This window comes from Artemia sp. Qi Xiang Cuo, chromosome 13 (assembly GCF_049724085.1).
Source record: "Artemia sp. Qi Xiang Cuo chromosome 13, ASM4972408v1, whole genome shotgun sequence".
Classification (NCBI taxonomy): domain Eukaryota; kingdom Metazoa; phylum Arthropoda; class Branchiopoda; order Anostraca; family Artemiidae; genus Artemia; species Artemia sp. Qi Xiang Cuo.
In genome coordinates this window covers 33,863,992-33,883,618 of record NC_142806.1, presented here as the reverse complement: position 1 = coordinate 33,883,618, position 19,627 = coordinate 33,863,992, and the positions used below count along the sequence as shown (strand labels likewise).

At 36.7% G+C, this 19,627-nt stretch overlaps 1 protein-coding gene across 1 annotated transcript in view; it reads left to right on the top strand.

Moving 5' to 3' along the window:
* The window catches only part of LOC148945217 (uncharacterized), a 221,612-nt gene that overhangs the window by 8,259 nt on the left and 193,726 nt on the right, over nt 1-19,627 (top strand). Inside the window, exon 2 of the mRNA XM_089099108.1 lies at nt 8,125-8,191. Coding sequence (XP_088955234.1) covers nt 8,125-8,191 — 67 coding nt within the window. The remainder of the gene's footprint in view (nt 1-8,124; nt 8,192-19,627) is intronic.

Here is a 19,627-nt window from a genome sequence, read left to right as displayed (position 1 = left end):
GATATGTATTTTGAACATTGTGTCTTAATTTTTCAAAACATTGATGAAAAATAAAATAAAATCACCATAATAATCAAGAAGACTGGAAACAACTAAGGAAAATAAACGAAAAATTTAATATATAACAAGATTAATTCCTAAAAATCTCAGCAATTCAAGACTTTTATTTTAACAGTAAGTTTTTATGTTTTCTATTTTATAGACCTAGTTATAAAAAAAGGTTTAAAATATATTTCGTTTTTGGTAAAGTACAATAATGCTATAGACTTTAAAAAGTTTAAAGCTAAGGGTATTAAGTTGAAATTGTCTGGGAATGTTTAACTAAATCGGAAGGCACTATGAACATCCAGGTTGTCAAAATGGCGCATCTATAATATCTCAAGAATGGTATGGGTATTAAGTCTAAATTTCAAGGAATATTGAAATGAATCCAAAGACACTATTTGCATAGAGGTTGTCAAAGGATTGTTTGTGAAACATCTCAAAAATGGGTATTAAGTTGAACTTCCATGGTAGGTTCCTGAGTAGTCTCAACTTAATGCTCTTAGCAATCCCTGTAATGTGACACTTGTATTTTGACAACCTGGATGCAAATCATAACCTTTGATTTAGTTCACAATTCCCTGAAAGTTTCAATTCAATAAGCTTAGCTTTTCCTGAAACATTGGAGATATGCTGTTTTGACAACCTGGATGCACCTTGTGTCTTTTAATTTGGTTCAACGTAAAAGTAAGTTTTTCCTGACAGGTCCAACACTCTTAACTGTCCCAGAGATATTGCAGTACCCTCTTTTGACAACTTGGATGTACATAGTGTCTTTTTATTTGGCTCAACATCCCCCTTATCATTCCCTAAAACGTTCAATTTCATTCCTGTATCAATTCCTAAGATCAATATAGATACTCCCTTTTGACAACCTGGATACACCTAGTGTGCACCCTTGAAACAGAGATCAGCACTGCCGGTTTGGACTTTAAGGGTCTAGTGCCATATACCTTCTTTTTTCCTGCATTGATCAGTGTTGAAAAAAAATCTATCTTGGCCAACTTTCTAATATCACTACTTAGAAAGGAGCAAAGGGTAAGCTCCAGTTTCTTTGATTCTTGGATCAGGTAACCTTCACACAACTTAAGCACTTTTTGATTTTAGTCCACCTTTGATTTAAAACTTGTGCCTCCCTGCTTGCATGCTAGAACAGAGCTTTCCAGTCAAAACAGAAACATAGCTTGATAAAAGCCTGGCTGCAATAAATTCAGGCAGTCCTCTCCAATATAGAGTATAAAACTCCACTTCAACTCACACTCTCTTGGCTTTGGCTCATTTATTAGCAAAAACCATCCTTTTTGGCTCCAGGCAATAATTATACACAGCTTTGCAAAATGTAATTTTATATTCATCAATCCAGTCTGAGGTCCACACTTTCTTTAAAAACCAAGGAGATTAGACCCTTACCACTTTCTAGCAATAAGCTGAAATACGTGTCTAGGAGAAAAAAAAAGAGAAAAGGAGACGAATCCAAAATGTTGCTCCTGAAACACAATTCACCTCTGAAGTTTCCACATCCAAACTAGTGTTTCCCAGGGTAGTGTACAGGGTCCTATTTTATGCTTATTATTAATGACCTCCATCTCTTTGTCTTTTTGCAAAACCCTTATATTATTGATGCTCTTGTTATTTGTTTCTCTCATTCAAATATGCTTAAGGCCTTTCAAACAGTTCGTGGTAACAAACTGTAAGTAAGGCTCAATAGACCCGGCTCAATAAGGCTCAATAAACCTGGCTCAATAGAAACCGAAACTCTAAAAAACGGAATTTTGATACCAATAGATACATGAAGAAAGAATGAAATTTTTATGCTGATTTAAAATATAGAAGTTTCATAAATTTTAGTCTTACTCATCAAAGGTTATGCGCATGAGAAAATTTGCCTTATTTTCGAAAAAAGAGGGAAACACCCCCTAAAAGTCATAGAACTTTAATGAAAATCACACGATCAGATTCAGCGTATCAGAGAACCCTACTATAGAAATTTCAAGCTCCTATCTGCAAAAATGTGGAATTTTGTATTTTTTGCCAGAAGAAACATCACAAATGCAGGGTTTTCTTTTTTTTTCTTTTTATTTTCAGGGGTGGTCGTATTGACCCAGTGGTTCTAGGATATCGGGGGAGGGCTCATTTGAACGGAAATTAAAAGTTATAGTGCCCTTTTCAAGTGACCAAAAAATGGAGGGCACTAGGCCCCCTCCCACGCTCATGTTTTTCCCAAAGTCGATCAAAATTTTGAGATAGCCATTTTGTTCAGCATGATCGAAAAATAAAATAACTATGTCTGAGGATGACTTGTTCTAAATTAGTTATGAGGAGGAAGCCAGAATGGCCTCCCAAATTTTATTATTATTTGTATTCTTGTAGATAAAATGTTTATTTCAAAATGTTGGCTGATTCGAATTTCAGTGTCAAAACAAAACCAGGACATAAACATAAAAAAAAATAAATTGTGGATGATATTTTTAACATGGGTATCCCACTTGAAAGAGGAGAAATTTTGATGCCAAGTAATTTAAAGGAGGACGCATAAATTTTAGGAGGTGGATTAGGAGGATTAAGAATAGAGGGCGGTAGTTTAATGAACCAACTAAAAAAAGTCAATTATTGGGATGCTTGTCTCCAATTGCTGGATGAATCTATGTTTTTAATCAACATTATGGTTTGATGACTAATAGAATGCGGCTATTGCAATAATATTAAACGGACGAGGAAGAATCATTTGGCATGATACTTAACCAAAGGATTCCATCATGCTCAGATAAACTAGAGACTTGAATTATTTTGAGTAAAGGTAATTCTTAGTAAAAAAAAAACAAGACGCCATCACCTTTTTTCCAAGAAGGTGATATGGAAAACGGAGCTTAAAAAACTATGAATTAATTTGTCAAAATGAGGTGCCCTGGTTCTTAAGACTGTACTTCTGTAATAGCTTGAACATCCATTTGGTTTAACTTCGATGACATATAAAGTTCGGTAAGTTTGCCAAAATTTAGACTTTAGGCGTTAATAACTAAAAATCTAGGAAATTTAAAAGAATTTGAGAAACGCGACAGTTGATGACTTTGTGTCTTTCCTGGGAATGGCTTCAAGTGTAAGTCCCATAATAAGTTTTTAGTTGTGGGTACATATTAAATTGGAAAACTACAGTCAACTACCTGGGGACTACTCTGATAAAAATCTTTTGTTTGAGGAACATACTTATGTCTATCTCCAAGAGTTTCTTGCAATCTGGGCTTATTGTCTTGTTTAAAATATTGTTTAGAAACCTTATAACACTATTACCCAGTTTTGTATTATATTTCTGTTTGGGGCTCTATGTTCTGGTTGCTGATTAATCCTGTCTAGATTCTCCAGAATAAAGTTACTACATTTACTTGTTTCTACTAGTCTTGTTCTTCTAATCTTTTGAAGTAGGCGAAGATCTTAAATGTATATTTGCTGTATAAAATTTCGATTGGATCCTTATGTTATCGTTTCTTTACTTCCTTCAGTAATAATTTGTCAGATTCGTTTTCAAAATTTTTTCATTTATACATCTTCTTACCATGATTATCTCACTTATAGTTCTAGTAGTGAACAGTTTCTAGTTTGTTTTTATCCAAAAGCAGGTTTTGCTATTTGACACACTGATCCTAAAGTCTGGAACACAGTGGACTCTCTACTCAAATTTTGAAAAAATATAATAGCTTTTAAAAGAAATTTTAAGAAAAACTCATTTGTCGTATTTTTTGGGTATGTGTTTTATACTGGTTAATTTTAATTAGTGTTATGTTCGATTTTGATTTTAGCACTTGCAAAATACAAATATTATGTTGTTAAAGGTTGGGGTGAATAAATACCTCTAATGTCTATCCATAACTAATCTCTCATTATTAAAGATTAACATCGATTCTTCATTTACTCAATAATTAAATTTGATAATGAATTTATGATTAAACAATACTTTCCCTACCTCATCAACCTACACCTTGTTGAAATCAGAATTATGTAAAGATTGATGATTTGAATAATTGAGGAGCCACAGATGGGCTCCAATTTCTCTTTTCTCCTGCCTTATGGATGGAGACGCGTTACACCTTCTGTCAATTTGGATTGTTTAGATAAGTCAATGATGTAGATCAAGTTGACATGGAAAAGGATTCTAGGAGATGTTTTGGTGTATTTGATGATGGAAGAGTGCTTGTAGTTGATACTCAAAATGGAATTTTATAGGGATGTAGATAATGATCTTGTATATGGAGGTGGAAGTGATGGGTGTGACCCTTCACTCTCATCAGTACCCGAAAGGAGGGGAAACATGCTACCTGCATGACCTTGGATACTCTTTCAATTTAGATTCTCTTTCGAGATAGTTTTTACTATAGGCTAGAAAACAAAATTTTACTGTCTGCTGCTTTGACAGGAAGAATATCAGCAATACAAAAAACTTTGATTACTTCATATTAAGTCACTGGCGGTTTTTGAAGATCATCATTAGTATCCATGAAATTATCTGACCTCTTTTCCCTCTGGAGCAAAAACTGCTTGGTAATTCCAGGTTCATATTCTTAGTACCAAGGACATCGAACTAAAAACGTTTTTTGTCACCTGGATCCATCTATGCTCTATTCATACCTGAAAACCGTAATTTTTAAAGATATTTCTTTTGGTTGTTTCAAATTATTATGGTTTTCGAGGCCATTTCTGTCAGTGTTGCCGTGTTGAACGGTAAAAAAAAGCAAAAGCGATTAATCAACTTTGGCAACACTTTCCGTCCGTAAAAATTCAAACATTAATGATCTGTTGATTCCCAAGGAGAACTACACTAACAAAAAAAGCTACGCCTTCTTCGCTGTTTGGCGCTATGTGTCTTTAGGTTATTTTTGCTGATTTTTTTCCTAGTTATATTGTTCCATTTAACCAGTCCAAAGATTGATCAGGTGTACAAATTCTCTTACCTTGGTTGTATTATTAGTAAAGACAGTGGGAGCAGTGAAGATGTTAATAGTAGAATAGCCAAGCCCAGGGTGTTTTTTTGACAGCAAAAAAAAAGTTCGTAAGAATAGGAAGATAAGTCTGCAAACCAAGATTAGAATTTTTGAAGCTACAGTGATGACAGTGGTCAAATATGGCTCTGGAGCATGGGCGTTCCGAAAAGCGGATGAAGATTTGCTAGATGTTTTCCAGAGAAAGTGTCTAAGGATTGTTCGAGGTACCCGGCTGACTGACCCTATTTCAAACAGTAGGCTCTGCGAAAAGTTTGGAACTATCCCTCTTTCTAGGACTATAATGAAAGAAAGGTTGTGATTGCTAGGGCAAGTTCTGTGGATGAAGGGTGACATATTGTCGAAAATTGTTCTTTTGAGCCAACTGTCAAGGGCTAAACGGAAAGCAGGTCGTCCGCGGTTGGGGTGAGAGGATGTCATAAAGAAAGATTTAAAGGAAATGGGAACTTCCTGGGAGGGTTTAAAGAGGGAGGCTTTGAATAGATTGGATGGAGTTGGAGCGTGCATAGCTGTGTTGGCCTCAGGCGGCTTGGTGCTGTGGTGAGTTGTTAGTAGTAGTAGTAAACAATCAGATTTCATTTTGACTGTCCTTGGTACTTCAAGAACAACGTTGTTGTCAGTTTCTATTTCACCACACAGAGGAGAAAAATGTTTCAATTATACTGTGCTGATAAAATTGAATGAATTTGTTTGTATACAAGGTTTGGTGTATGCTGAGAGCTGTAAGGTTATCTGTAAACCGTGTTCGTGTCTGAAATGTAGATCATCTACAATCTCCAGGTATTCCTGTTTTATTCTACCTGCAAAAGTTGGGGTCCGATTGCTGGCGTCAATTAAGTTTTTCCTTAACATCCAAGGGGTCAAAATTGTTTTTGGTGCTTTTTGATCTTCATAACTCTTCTAGATTGTTCCTTCAAATATGAAGAGGATTATCCAGTTGTGGATTCATTCAACTCTGTTTCTTCTATTTAAGATCTATAATAAATTATATTGCCATTTTGAAAAGCAAGAGGAATGATGATTGTCAAAGCGCAGTACAGCTAGTCCGTTTGTTGTGGCTTGAATTACGGCGCTTGAATCTTGTATCAATCATTCGGACAGAATTATAACCCGTTTTTGCCTTGATCGAAGTGTTTTATGGTCATTTATGGTGGTCTAACTTGAACCATAAGCTGTAGCGTATGCACTGGAGCATAGAAGGGTTTTATCAAATAGAGTTAGATTTGTAATTAATTGCTAAACAGGCTCTCAATTGGATAGATGTTGCAAAAAAAATAATAGAGTTCCCTTTAAAATTTCTAGGTAACACTGTCACCACGGAATTCTTTCATGAAAGCACACTGAATTCTTGTTTTTAGTTGCACACTGGCACATTTTTCGGGGAAGTTTGAACGAGGGCGGAAGTAAAACTTAAAAATCAAATTGATCTTTTGTTTCATCAACTAAGCTAGACAAAGAAATTTTGGTCAATTTTAATCTGTCTTAAAAAAAGGGAACAAAAAAGTGTTTTTGATGAAAACAAAAAGTGAAATTGAAGCTTAAAAGTAACAAAAATTATCTTGCATCTGCTTATGCTACATATATATAAAATTATTGCAAATAAACTGCCTGCTAGGATTCCCCTATATTTTGTAGGACTATATAAAATTAGCCCTTTACAGAAAGGGCAAAATAGTACGGGCTTTTTTTTTTTACAGTAGAAACAAAAACACTTTAGGATGTTTTTATAGTATACTTCTGCAAAATGAGATTATCAATCCAATGAGCTAACACACATAAATGCCTTGTAAAGATATAACAAACAAAGACGTTAACAGGCATTGAACAATCAACGCCTCTCCAAAAGCTTACACACAAGTATTTGTTCTATTTGAGTGTCATAGCTACTCCTGCCGTTTGCCCGTGCTGTTTACCAAAACACTTGGAAAACTATAGGTCTCCCGGTTCGCCTGCGAGTCCAGGGGATCTGTCTGTCATGCGTAAATCCTAAAACACGGTAGTCCGCCTGAGACTGTAAGCGGTATATCCTATTAGGCTTAGGTCATTTGTTCGCCTGTGAGTCCAAGCAAATTCACCCCCCCCCCCCTTTTTTTGCATTCAAGTCCAGTCAACATTGTCCGTCATGAGTCAAACCAAAAATGACCATCATCCCTTAGTTCTGTGGCTATCTTCCCTTTCTCTACCCTAGGATGGATAGATGGATGATAGACTATTTATCAACAAGTGAAAATGACATAATTTTGTATACAATCCATAAAAAAGCTTATGCCAGCTTTGCCTCTCACTCAGACTGCCTGTCTTGGCTTTGTCTCCAATTGGCCAATGGCATGATGGCAACACGCAATGCCTTGTGAAGTGTATAGTACTATTTAGAATTGATATGTTATGACAATTTAGCATAAAAATCAGAAGTGAAGCTGTCTTGGAAGTGTTAGGACTATAGCCTTATTAACTTCAGGGCTTTTAATTTCCCGTGGAATAGACAGAATTAGACAGAATTATTGATTTCAAGCAGAACTTAAGTTATTTTTGCCGTTGACAGTTTTATATTATCAGCTGTTGATATTGCTGCTGGCGAGACCAATAAGTTGCTTTAAAAATAAGTCGATTATTGTTTATGCTGCTTAATGACTCTTCAGCCGCTAAGAAGTTTTTTTTTTTTTTCACTTGAGTCTTCAATGAATTTATCTGAATGTTATTGATATCATGGCTGGTGAAAGACTGCCGAGAGCCTTATGAATTATACTGTTTATTTTCTGTAGGCTACTTAATGAATTTTCGACTCCTAAAACCCTCCCCCCACCTAATATGGCTTCCCTTGTAAAGTGTATAGTACTATCTTTTTCAAGGTGCTTTGTTTTGACCGTGATTTTGGATCACTCTTGGCCGCTCTTTCCACTATTACCCTAGAAAGTCTAACTATCTCATTCCAGCTTTAATAGTCCTTGCTTTGTACGCTAGTATGTAAAAAGTTTGTTGCTATGACAACCACGAGATTTTCCCGATCTTCTTAAAGGAAAATAGTCTCAGTTTTCCCCAGTTTATGAGTATCGTTCCGGGCTGTTCAACTAAGCTTAATTCTTTATTTCAGATTGAATCTGGAGATGCCATAGTGGCTATAAATGGAAAAGATGTTTCAAACTGTACGGCCAAAGAAGGTAAATACTTCATAGTTCTTTAAATGAATCTTGTATGTTTTTATTTAAATCAACAAGAATCAGAAAAAGTGTTTTCCAGTTATGACTATGCCTAATTCGGATAAATCTTTTCAGTTAAAGCAGTATTTGTTTATATGATTTAATATTCTAGTGTTACATTTTTTTCACGACTTTGTCAAAGAAATTTGTGTGTGTGTGTGTCAGGACTAGAAATTTGCTATGAAGATCTTGTCATCAGCGGGACCTGGACCCCCGACCTCCGGCTTATTAGGTAAAGCATATTCCCTGCTATTGGGCTACTATGGCTTGGCCAACCTGGCACTGACCTAATTAGTTCAATGTCACCAGCATAGACCGTTCATTGCAAATTTATTTTTAACAAAGATTTGTTACTAATAATTAATTTAAAAAAATACCGAAAAAGAAGTTTTTCAAAAAAAAATGTAAAGAGCCATATAAACTTAAGACCAGCAGAAATAAGTCCTATTGTAATTCAAGCTTAAAAAGACCATAAATTACTATTAAAGAATAAATGAAACCCAAAAGGAACAAAACTTTAAATAAATAACTTTATCAAACATAAAGATAAAAGATACTGAGGTATATGACAAACAAATCTTAAAACGCGAAAAAATTCAATTGAATATTCACGTCAAACTTAAGACGATCAGAAAATGCTATAAATAGAAGTTTTTCTGCTGCCCCCTTCCCCCTCCCTTAACCATAATAGTTTTAAAGCTTCTTGTGTTATTCGCGTTTATTGAGAACTTTAATATGTATTTTGGATAATTTGCTTTAATTTTTAAAACATCGGCGAAAAATAAAAAAATACGTGCCGATGATAATCAAGATGACTGGAAAGAACTAATGAAAATAAACTGAACATTTAATATATTAAATAACAAAAACTAGTTCAGCTGAAAGTAAGAAGCAACATTAAAACTCAAAACTAACAGTAGTTCTTCTGTTTGTGAAGGTGTTCCCCCCCCCCCCCTCCTCAATACCTTGCTCTTCACGCTATAGTTTTTAGCACTTTTAAAAAAGCTTCTTACTCTAATTAAACAACTCTTGTGTTTCAGGAATCGTTCTTAAAAAATTGGGACTAACAGTCAAACTTTTGCGTAAAGAGCAATGTATTGAAGAGGGGCTAGCACCTTCGTATACGGAATAATTTTTATTCGTTTTGAGTTTTAATGCTGCTCCTCAATTTCAGTTGAAAAGAATTTTAGTTTTTTATTTAGCATCTGATTGTTTTTCAAATAAAGCCGGCAAATCTGGCTCACCCTCCATGGAAAACATGGGGAACTCTCTTGGGAAACTGCTCCGTGGAAAGTTCCTCTCACATAAAATACACCCCCCGTAAAAATCCCACTGAATAATTCCTTCCTCGCTGAAAATTCCCCCCTACCCCCGAAAAATCTCTTAGGGACGACTCAGCCTGAAAAATTCTCCTTTGCATACTTTCATTTAAAAACGACTTTAAATTGTACTCATTTTTTCGATCACTCCTTCCGTGGAATTTTTTCTTGGAACCCGCTGGAAATTTCCCCTGGACAATTCCCCCTGGACATCTCCACATGCAAAATTGAGTTGGCAAAGAGAAAGTAAGCCAAATAAAAAGAATTTCGTATAGGAATTCTGTCAAATCCCCCCAGGGTAAATTTTTCCCTGGACACCCCCCCCCCCCGACATTTCCCTCCCTTGGAAAATTCTCCCGTGGAAACCCACCCAAGCATAAAATACCCCCCCCCCCCGAAAAGTGTTAATACTTCCTAATAACAAATACTATACGGTACGCAAAGAATGGGCAAGTTTCATAACTTGCATCCTTCTCCCCACGGGCTATGGGGGTCATGTTGCCCCCAAAGGCATAATTATTGGATATTTTTGAACCCTCTCCCACCCTCCCTCTGTTTGTATGCACCCTCTCCCAATCTTCTAGGACCATTATTTCAATACGATCACCACTAAAAAAAACGTATTCGTGATCTTTCTTCTGGCGAAAAATGCAAAATTCCATATATTTGTATATAGGGGCTTGAACCTTCTTCAGTAAGGTTCTCTGATACGTTGAATTTTATGATGTGATTTTCATTAAGATTCCTCGACTTTTAAGGGATGTTTCCTCCCTCTTTCGAAAATTAGGCAAATTTTCTCAGGCTTGTAGCTTTTTATGGGTAACACTGAACTTGATGAACCTTATATTTCTGAATGCAACAAGCCGATTCTTTTGATGTCTCTATTGATATCGTTTTTTGGTTACTATTGAGCCGACTCGCTCTTTACTTACAGATAGTTACCACGAACTGTTCGATAATGATATCAATTCTTGGAAATCTCAGCAATTCAAGATTTCATTTCACAGGTTTTTTTTTCGATGTTATAAATATAAAATTCCTTATAATATACGGTATTTTGTTTTCAGTAAAGTGCAAATGATGCATTAGGCTTGGGACTATTATGGCTAGGGAAGGGGAAATCGTCAAACTTGTATTTGTAGCAATATTTGTTCGTTTTAATTTTGACTTGAATATTCAATTTAATTTTTATTCGTTGTAAGTTCTATTTATTCATATATATCAGTATTTGTTATATTCATGTTTGATGTGATCATTTGTTTTAATTTCTGTTCATTTTGTTTCATTTATTCTTTGATAGTAATTTCTGGTCGTTTTGAATTCGAATTATTATAGGACTTACTTCTGCAGATCTTAAGTTTTATATAGCTCTTTACTTTCATTTGAAAATAAAGAGATATTGAGATATTGTAGATACACCCTTTCGACAACCGGATTGCCTCTAGTGTCTTTTAATAGAATTCAACATACCCCTCAACATTCTCTAAAAGTTTCAAGTTAATGTCCTTACTGCTCATTTGTTTACTTTGATATTTGGATTCAATTGTTTACTTTGATTATAGGGCAAATTTGATATTTGTTTACTTTGATTATAGGGTAAATCTGATTTACGGGGCAAGGACTGTAAATCATGAGATTTACTGATTGTTGCTTTGATGCATTTGTGGAAAAGAGGGAGTGGAGGGGGAAGGGGCTAGTTGCCCTCCGATCACTTTTGACTCTTAAAAAGAGAGCTAGAACTTTCAATTTTGAATCAAATGAGCCCTCTCCCAAAGTTTATACGACTTTGGGAGACCACCCCTTTCACAAAAACCTTATATGCCCCCGGGGCATAACTTGAAACCCTTGTCCCCAGGCAGTGATAGGGGCTGTTGTGTCAACCCTGAAGGTATTGTTATACGATCTTTGGTTTATTGTGAACAAAGTGCCTATCTTAAAATTTAGATCGGGCAACCACCTAAGGAGGGGGGGTGGTTGCCCTCAAATCACCTTTGACTGTTAAAAAGGGCACTAGAACTCTCAATTTCAAATCAAATGAGCTCCTTTCGAAGTTTCTACGACAGAGTCCTTCTATACGAAGTGCCTTGGTCAGAAAAAAAGAAAGAAAATAATACATTTTGCCCACTTCGCTCTTTACTTAGACAATGCTATTGCGTATATATATATATATATATATATATATATATATATATATATATATATATATATATATATATATATATATATATATATATATATATATATATATATATATATATTATATATATATATATATATATATATATATATATATATATATATATATATATATATATATATATATATATATATATATATATATATATATATATATATATATATATATATATATATATATATATATATATATATATATATTGAGTGCATCCCGATAAATCAGCTGTTTATTGTATTGATAGCTGATAACTTGGATTTTTGGATTGTTATTGACTATATTTGATTAGTTTATCTTATTTCGAAGGACTATTTTAGTGTAAAATTGGAAGTTTTAAGGCCTGTGCGTTAACGTGTACTGTCAGTACCGTGCAGCCAAGGCAGGTGGCCTGACTTCACACAGGTTGGATTTGAAATCCACTCGGATGCATTAGTGAGGCTCAGCCCTCACTTAAAGATAAGTCTTTTTGTCTTGTTTATTGGCTCATTCTAACCAGATTTTTAATAATTATGCAGCGTTTCGAGCAGTTTGATGTTGCGCTGGCTAAATTCAAGAACTATCTCCTTTGGCCAGTAAGTGTTATTCAGAATAGAAAGGACTCCAAAGGGAAGCTTACATACCTCGTTTTTGCTACGGAAGTCACGATTAATTCAGGCTCATTGATGCAAATCTTCGAAAATACGACCCTAAAACGACTGATTCATCCTCACCTGCTGTTAAAAAAGCATGTGTCGAGCTTGCAAGTGCTCCTGAAATTTATCAGATTCTTTCGAAGACATTTTTAGCCCTGAAAGCTAGAGGTAAAGTAGGGTCCACCTTGGTTTCTTCCAGCGTTGCCCCAATTTATGAGCAATTAGTTGTTACTGAAGCCCAGCTAGAGAACACAAAAAGGGATTTGCTTGGAAATATTACGCAGAAAGTGACTGAAAAATTTAATGATTCAAGGTCAATGAAAGAACCTGCTGAGCTAAAAATCAGCCAGGTTTATGAAGCAATCACACTTGAGTTTAATCCAAAGTTTGCAGAAATTGAGCAGGCCTTAAAGGGTCTGAGAACTCAAATTGAGAACCTCGATGACAGAATAATTCGAATTGAAACAAAGCTGGATGATTTTGATCAGGAGTCCCTACTCGACAGCCTTGTATTTCATGGGTTCAAACAGTTATCAAGTGTGGAAAATCGCAGGGTAATCCCTCAAATTCTGAACAGCAAAATGGCCCTGACTGAACTCTTGCCTTCTGATCTGACTAATATATACCATCTTTGCCTGAATAGTCAGGTCCCACAGACTGAAGAAAGTTCTACTAGAGTTGCTCCGATCATTGTTAAATTTTCAAGCAAAGAGGTAGCCCGAAAAGTGTTTAAAGCAAAAGCTAGACTTGCATCTACTGGTATTTTTATATCGGAGTCTCTAACAAAGCGTCGCCGGGACATTTTGAATGCGGCTAAAGACATTTACGGTCCGCGTAATGCGTGGTCAGATCAGGTTCAGATATTGGCAAAGCCTAGGGTCAGCAATAAAGAAAATAGGGTCTATTGCTGATTGCATTTAGTATTAGAAGTTATGATTTGTTTGTTTGTTTTCGTTTTCGTTTTTTTAATTTTTTTTTTAATTTTTTTTTTTAAATAAGCTGTTTTTTGTGTGTGTGCGTTTTCGTTTTTTTAGGTATGTTTAGTATCTTGCAGTATTGCAGTATTGGTATGATTGTTGTGATTTTATTTATTTATTTATTTTTATTTTTTGTTTTTATTTATAGCCTCTTTGTTATTTTTTTATTTATTTTATTCTGTGTGTTTTGCAATGCAGGTTTGATACATAGTCTCCGTAAGTTATATGGATTTTTCTAACTCAGGCTCTGGGGATTTTTACTCCCTTGATGGACGTTTACTTCAATTACAAAGAAACCCCTTAGATGTTTTTAGCATTATCAATAATTCTATTGGTCAGTTTAAAAGACATTACCTTAATGTTTCCAATGCATTAACAGTAAACATGTTTCTGATTTAAAGTGGGCTACTAGACGAGATAATCATTTTTCGGTCCTTTAACTTTTTGCTCAGGCTTTATGTTCACCGATTGACCAGTTGAGCCAGATAGTTTTTGATGGGCAACCCAATGTTATGGGATTATGTGAGACCTTTCTTCACTCTAGTAATGAAATACTTTTAGATAAACTCGATTACAGAATAGAGCGACTAAATCGCAGAAGGATGGCAAAGGGTGGATTAGTAATGTATATTTCTGACATTTTTCCCTATATTGTTCAAAGCGATCTGTCAAGGAATGACGAAGGGATTTTTGAATCCCAGTTTATTGAAATTAATTTAGAAAATAAGGTTTCGATAATTGGTAATGTTTATAAATCTCCCAATAGATCAGTCCCTTCTTTTCCTCAGGTCCTTGATGAGGTCTTGTCTTTATTAGACAGATGTCCAGGTGAAATTATAATAATAGGAGACTTTAACTGAAATCTAATTGGCATGGCTTCTTCTACTAAGGTGTATTTTTTATCAGATATGCTCGCTGCTGGGGTTCTATCAACAACCTGTATCCTGACACGTTTAACTGATACGTCAGCGTCTTTAATTGATAATATTTTTCGTCTCTTAATTTGGTTCGTAATTCTGTTGTAGTGAACGGCATTTCAGAACAATTTACAGTTCTTTCTGGTTTTATCCTGGATAAAACATTGAATAGAGACACTCAAGTATCTGCTTCAGCTTCTTTCAGGTTTAGTTTAAATGAATCGATCCACCTTAGATCTCATTTAGCTGAGAAAACATGGAATATTTTTGGTGAGGATAACGATTTTGTTCAAAGTTTGATTCCTTTTATGAGCCAGTAAAGGAGTCTATTTTTGACGTATGTGCTCTGTCTCGCTCTACTTCTAGGTCAAAAAGATCTATTCCTCTTAACCCATGGATGACCCCTGGTGTTCTAAAGAGTTGTAGAAGAAAAATAAATCTCTGGAAAGTTTTTAAGTCAGCAAAGCCATCTTTGAGTACTGCACGTCTTTAACAATTCAAACTCTGCAGGAATGTTTTCAATTCGTTATGCCGGAAGGCTGAATTCCTTTATTATTCCAAAAAATTCTCGGATTGTGGGAATGATATTCGAAAAACGAATTTCTTCACAGTCACAACCAGATTACAAATCTTATCTTGGTCCGCCTTGTCTCAAATCGATGGTGTTATATCCTGCTTCTGTTGTTTAAGTAGCCATGATTGTAAGCTGCTTGAAAGGTTCTTCGTCGTCTTGCCCTGTCTGTATTCCAACTATGGTAGTTGAATTCATTCTTCGTTCAATCATTTCTCCACTGACAAAGCTTATAAATCTTTCTTTTGAAAATGGTATTTTCCCCAGTTCTCTTAAGCGAGCTAGAGTAATTGTTCTATATAAAGGTGGACCAAGAAGTGATCCAGCCAATTATTGTCCTATATCTTTGCTGTCTGTTTTTAGCAAAATTTTTGAAAATACCATGCTTTCCCGTCTACTTGCTTTTCTAGAGACTAAAAGATTTTTTCATGATTTTCAGTTTGGCTTCCGAGCTAAACATTCTACGGAGCATGTAGTCCAGGACTTTTAGGGTGTGACCCGGACAAAATTGTAATATAAACGAAAATGGTACCAAAATGATCAGAAAAAAATTCTGTACAACATACTAAAAGTCCACATAAATCCGAGTGGGGCCAGTACCCGAAAAACAGGGGAAAAGGGGGAAATGCGGGGGAAACTGGGAAAAATGCTGAACATGCCCAAAAAATAGTTGAAAGTGAGTTTTCTGGGGCTTTCCCATACGCTGATCACTAAACTGATATCTAAAATTCAGTATATAATAAAAGTACTACGGAAAACGGGTGGACCAGGGGGAAGAGGTGAAAAAATTTAAAAATACAGGGTAGGGGTAGAAAGCACTTTGAAATATGTTTTCTGGGGTCTTTCTATCTGCTGAACCCGAAACTGACATCCAAAATGAAATAAGGAGCATGAACCCCACCAAAACGGGGGAAAAGGGGGAAAGAGGGGAAGAAAAGGGACAATTGAAGTCAGGGGTATAAATCAGTTTGAAATGTGTTTTCTGGGGTTTTCCTATCTGCTGATCACGAGACTGATACCTAAAATGAAGGAAAGAAAACGAGAACCATGAAAACCGAACAAAACTGGAGGAAATAACGGAAAAGGGGAAGGGATGCCTGACTCCTTAGCCAGCTTCTAATGGATAATAATTAGGCCTATGGAAAAAATAAATCGATTAATTATCAAAATTTTACTTTCTTGAATAACATACATTTCTTACAACCATTTTAATTACTAAACATAAAGAAAACAACCGCTTGGCAGTGATCACAGTATAAAACTTATACTTATATTATAGGTAAAATTTGTACTTTCGAAGGCAATATCGTTGAATGAAAAACTAAAAAAAGAACTTCAGTAACTATAGGTAAAATCTGCACTATTTAAGGCAGTAGAGTTGACTTGAAAAACACAGCATTGATGTCACTATTCGAGCTCCTCGTCTTCGATAATCTCGTTGTCCCTGTTCAAACAGTTGATACCCTGACATTCTCCGCACGCGAACGCACACGCTAATCCATTTTTCTTGCAGCTGCATCGCGAGTTCTCGCAGCCTGTCTTACAGTTGCATCTCACGACACTCAAAAGAGTCTGAGGTGCGGGCAACAAATCGGTCATCACAGGTGAGTATTTATGGTCTCTGAGGACCCAACCCCAGTCAGCCGGGTCGAGGTAAGCTGGTTCCCCTTTCCAACGGGATACCTGGAGGCGCACTCGCTGGGAGTGGAATGAAGCTGCAGCTTCGGTTGGCGGAAGCCTTTCAGGCTTAACAAACGCCGTAGTATTTGACGAAGAAACTTTTTCCAAGAAAATTCGATGTCGCAGCTTAGTGAGATCTTCGTTTGGTCGTGCTTTATACAAGCTGAGGAGAAGATATTCACCCGCTTTCACAATTTCATCTTTAGACGATGATTCATCCAGAAACACTTTGCATTTTTTTCTGAACACTTCGCTCTTCTTCAAAAGAGGTAGCACAGCTTGCTTTCCAATTCCGAAAACTCGTGAGGTCGTGTCACATCCCAAGAGTGCGTGCCCTACCAGAAGTAGCCTGGATACTTCTCCCATTTTTTTTTGAACTTAGTTGAGGCACCAGAACCATGTTAGCGCTTCTTTTGCGTTCGTTGACGATTCGAAGTAAAGTGTTTTTGCATTAGGCGGGAGGTGATACAAGAGTAGAATCAGAAGGTCAGTGTCGTTGCCAAGAACTATTGTTTCAGAGTTTTCTGCTTTCGTTACGGCAGTCTTCACGATTAGATAGTCAGCATCGTCCTTCGCATGGACGACTTCAAATCCTTTGGCTCTGAGTTTTTCCTTGATGTAGCTTATACTTTACTGTTTGTTCTGAGAGTTGCTCAAAAACTCTTCCTTCTTTTTCTGGAGTTTCATCCCTAAACTGACATTGATCACTTGATGCTGGCTTTCCTTAAACCGTCGGTTGTGGGTAGCATCTGTCGTGGTTGGACCAGTGCTGTATCCATTGAAGACAACAGTAGGGGAGGTACAGCGTCGAGTAACGAAACTAACATAGCTGTCATAGATTGAATCATAAGTATCACCAATCTTCCAAGGTACTTGCTGAAGCAGCCAACCTCCGTCAACTACAGTGACATGATCTGACACTGCTAGGTGGTGAATCGAGTCCGTTTTCACTTCTTTCCATATTACTTTTGCTAGTGCAGGTTTTTCTGGCTGGCTGACACATTATGCCAGAATTCTCAAACAAAGCGGGAGGATAACTGCACAGTTCGTAACGTAGAGTTTCTGCCATGTCATTTTCATATGTATGGGCAGCAGTCGAAAGACGTTGAAAAAGCAGTACAGGGTCGATATGCAAAATCTCGCCATCTATCCTTATGTTCCCATCTGATGCCAGTGTAACGACTTTGTCTTTCTTCCTGAATGAAAAACTTTCGACGGATTGGCCATCCATGCGCTGGAGGATCAGCTCACCTACAGCTTTAGCATCCTCTGCATTGACGCCTTTTTGGACAATCAGCCCGGAACCTATACTTCTAAGCTCTGTGGAACTAGTGAAAGGACAGTTCTCTAGAAGGAATTCAAGAAACGTCAGTAGATCCTTAGTATCTCTCTTTATTCGTGCTGCGGTTGCAGTAACGTGCTGTTCACTAGAACTGTATTCTAGGCCCGTCAGTTTCTGCATTAGATCATTCACTGAAGCGAGTACTGGCATAGACATTGTCCATATGTTTCTCTGAAGCTCAGTCATCCCTTTTCCTCTTGTCAGCCCTCCATTTGTTTTTAGGCTCTTCATCAGCACTGTCTCGATGACGAGGTCTGGAGCCAATCCAGCCCAATAACGGTCACTTCGTCGGGCAATAAACTTGCCACTTGCAAACTGTCCGAAGAGCTGTGGATTCGATGTTTCAAGTTCCTGCATCATCTGAAGAAAAAGACGAACTGACTTGGCATAAAGATTATGCCCCGCAGCTGTGATGTATGGGAGCATTTCAGAAAGATAGGATAAGTAGAGATCCCAGTCTCTAGTCCTTTCTGCTTTCAAAAACTTCCAAAAGATCGAAACCATTTCGGAATTCTGCATGAATAGTGAATTAAACTTGGCTTAGTACTGAAAGAAGAGTTGCCGATACGCAAAATTATGCTTGACTTAACAAAAAAATCTCGTCGTACCTTGATTTATCCTGCTACCATGTCACATGTGTAAGCATCCACGCAGACTGGGGACTATTGGATCCGCTAGATGTCATTCCGTCAGTATAGGTTTTGTCGTCGGCACTGGAACTCCGCGGTGACTAGTCTACCTTGCTTCTCTTACTGAATGTCGAATTAGAACAGGATTATGTTGACGAACCCACGCGCTTGTTGATAACGGCGAGGAATACGGAATAAAGTAATTTCAGTATCTTTCCGTATTTCTTTCTCGAGTTTTTTTTTGCCTTTTCCGAACCTATGGGGTAGCCGAACCTCTATAGATCTCCTGTATTAACATTTGTAAACATTTCCACATGCTTTCTACCCCTACCCTGTATATTTCCCTTTTTCCCCTCCCTCCCCTCCCCATTTCCCCGTTTTATGTTAATCATTTTTTTATATCATTTTAGTTCTCAATTTCGTAATCACCAGAAAGGAATACCCCAGAAAATATCTTTCAAACCACATTCTACCCCTACCCTGTATTCTTCTCTTTTCTCCCCTCTTTCCCCTGTTCCCCCGGTTTCCGTAGTAATCTTATTATATACTGAATTTTAGATGTCAATTTCGTAATCAGTGTATGTGAAAACCTCAGAAAACTCACTTTAAACTATTTTCTGGGTATGTTCGGCATTTTTCCCATTTCCCCCCTCATTTCCCCCTTTTCCCCTGTTTTTCGGGTACTCACCCCACTCGGATTTATGGGGACTTTTAGTATGTTTTACAGAATTTTTTTATGATCATTTTGGTACCATTTTCGTTTATATTGCAATTTTGTCCGGGTTCGACACTTTTGAGCTAAAAGTCCTGGACTAATGCGTGTGTAACTCTTTTAAATTGTCTCCACACCGCGCTTGACTCTGGTTTGATTCCTGCAGCTATATTCCTAGATGTCCGTAAGGCTTTTGACCCTTTAACTCATGAGATTATGCTGTATAAGCTATCACACAATGGTGTAAGAGGACAGGCTCATGCTTGGTTTGATTCCTATTTGTCAGGTAGAACTATCTCCCTAGACTCCCTTTCCCGCTTTTCATCTGAAGTTGAGATTGGTGTTCCTCAAGGCTCTGTTCTTGGACAGTTTCTGTTTTTGATTTATGTTAATGAACTTATAGTTGTGGCTAAGAATCGAAAAC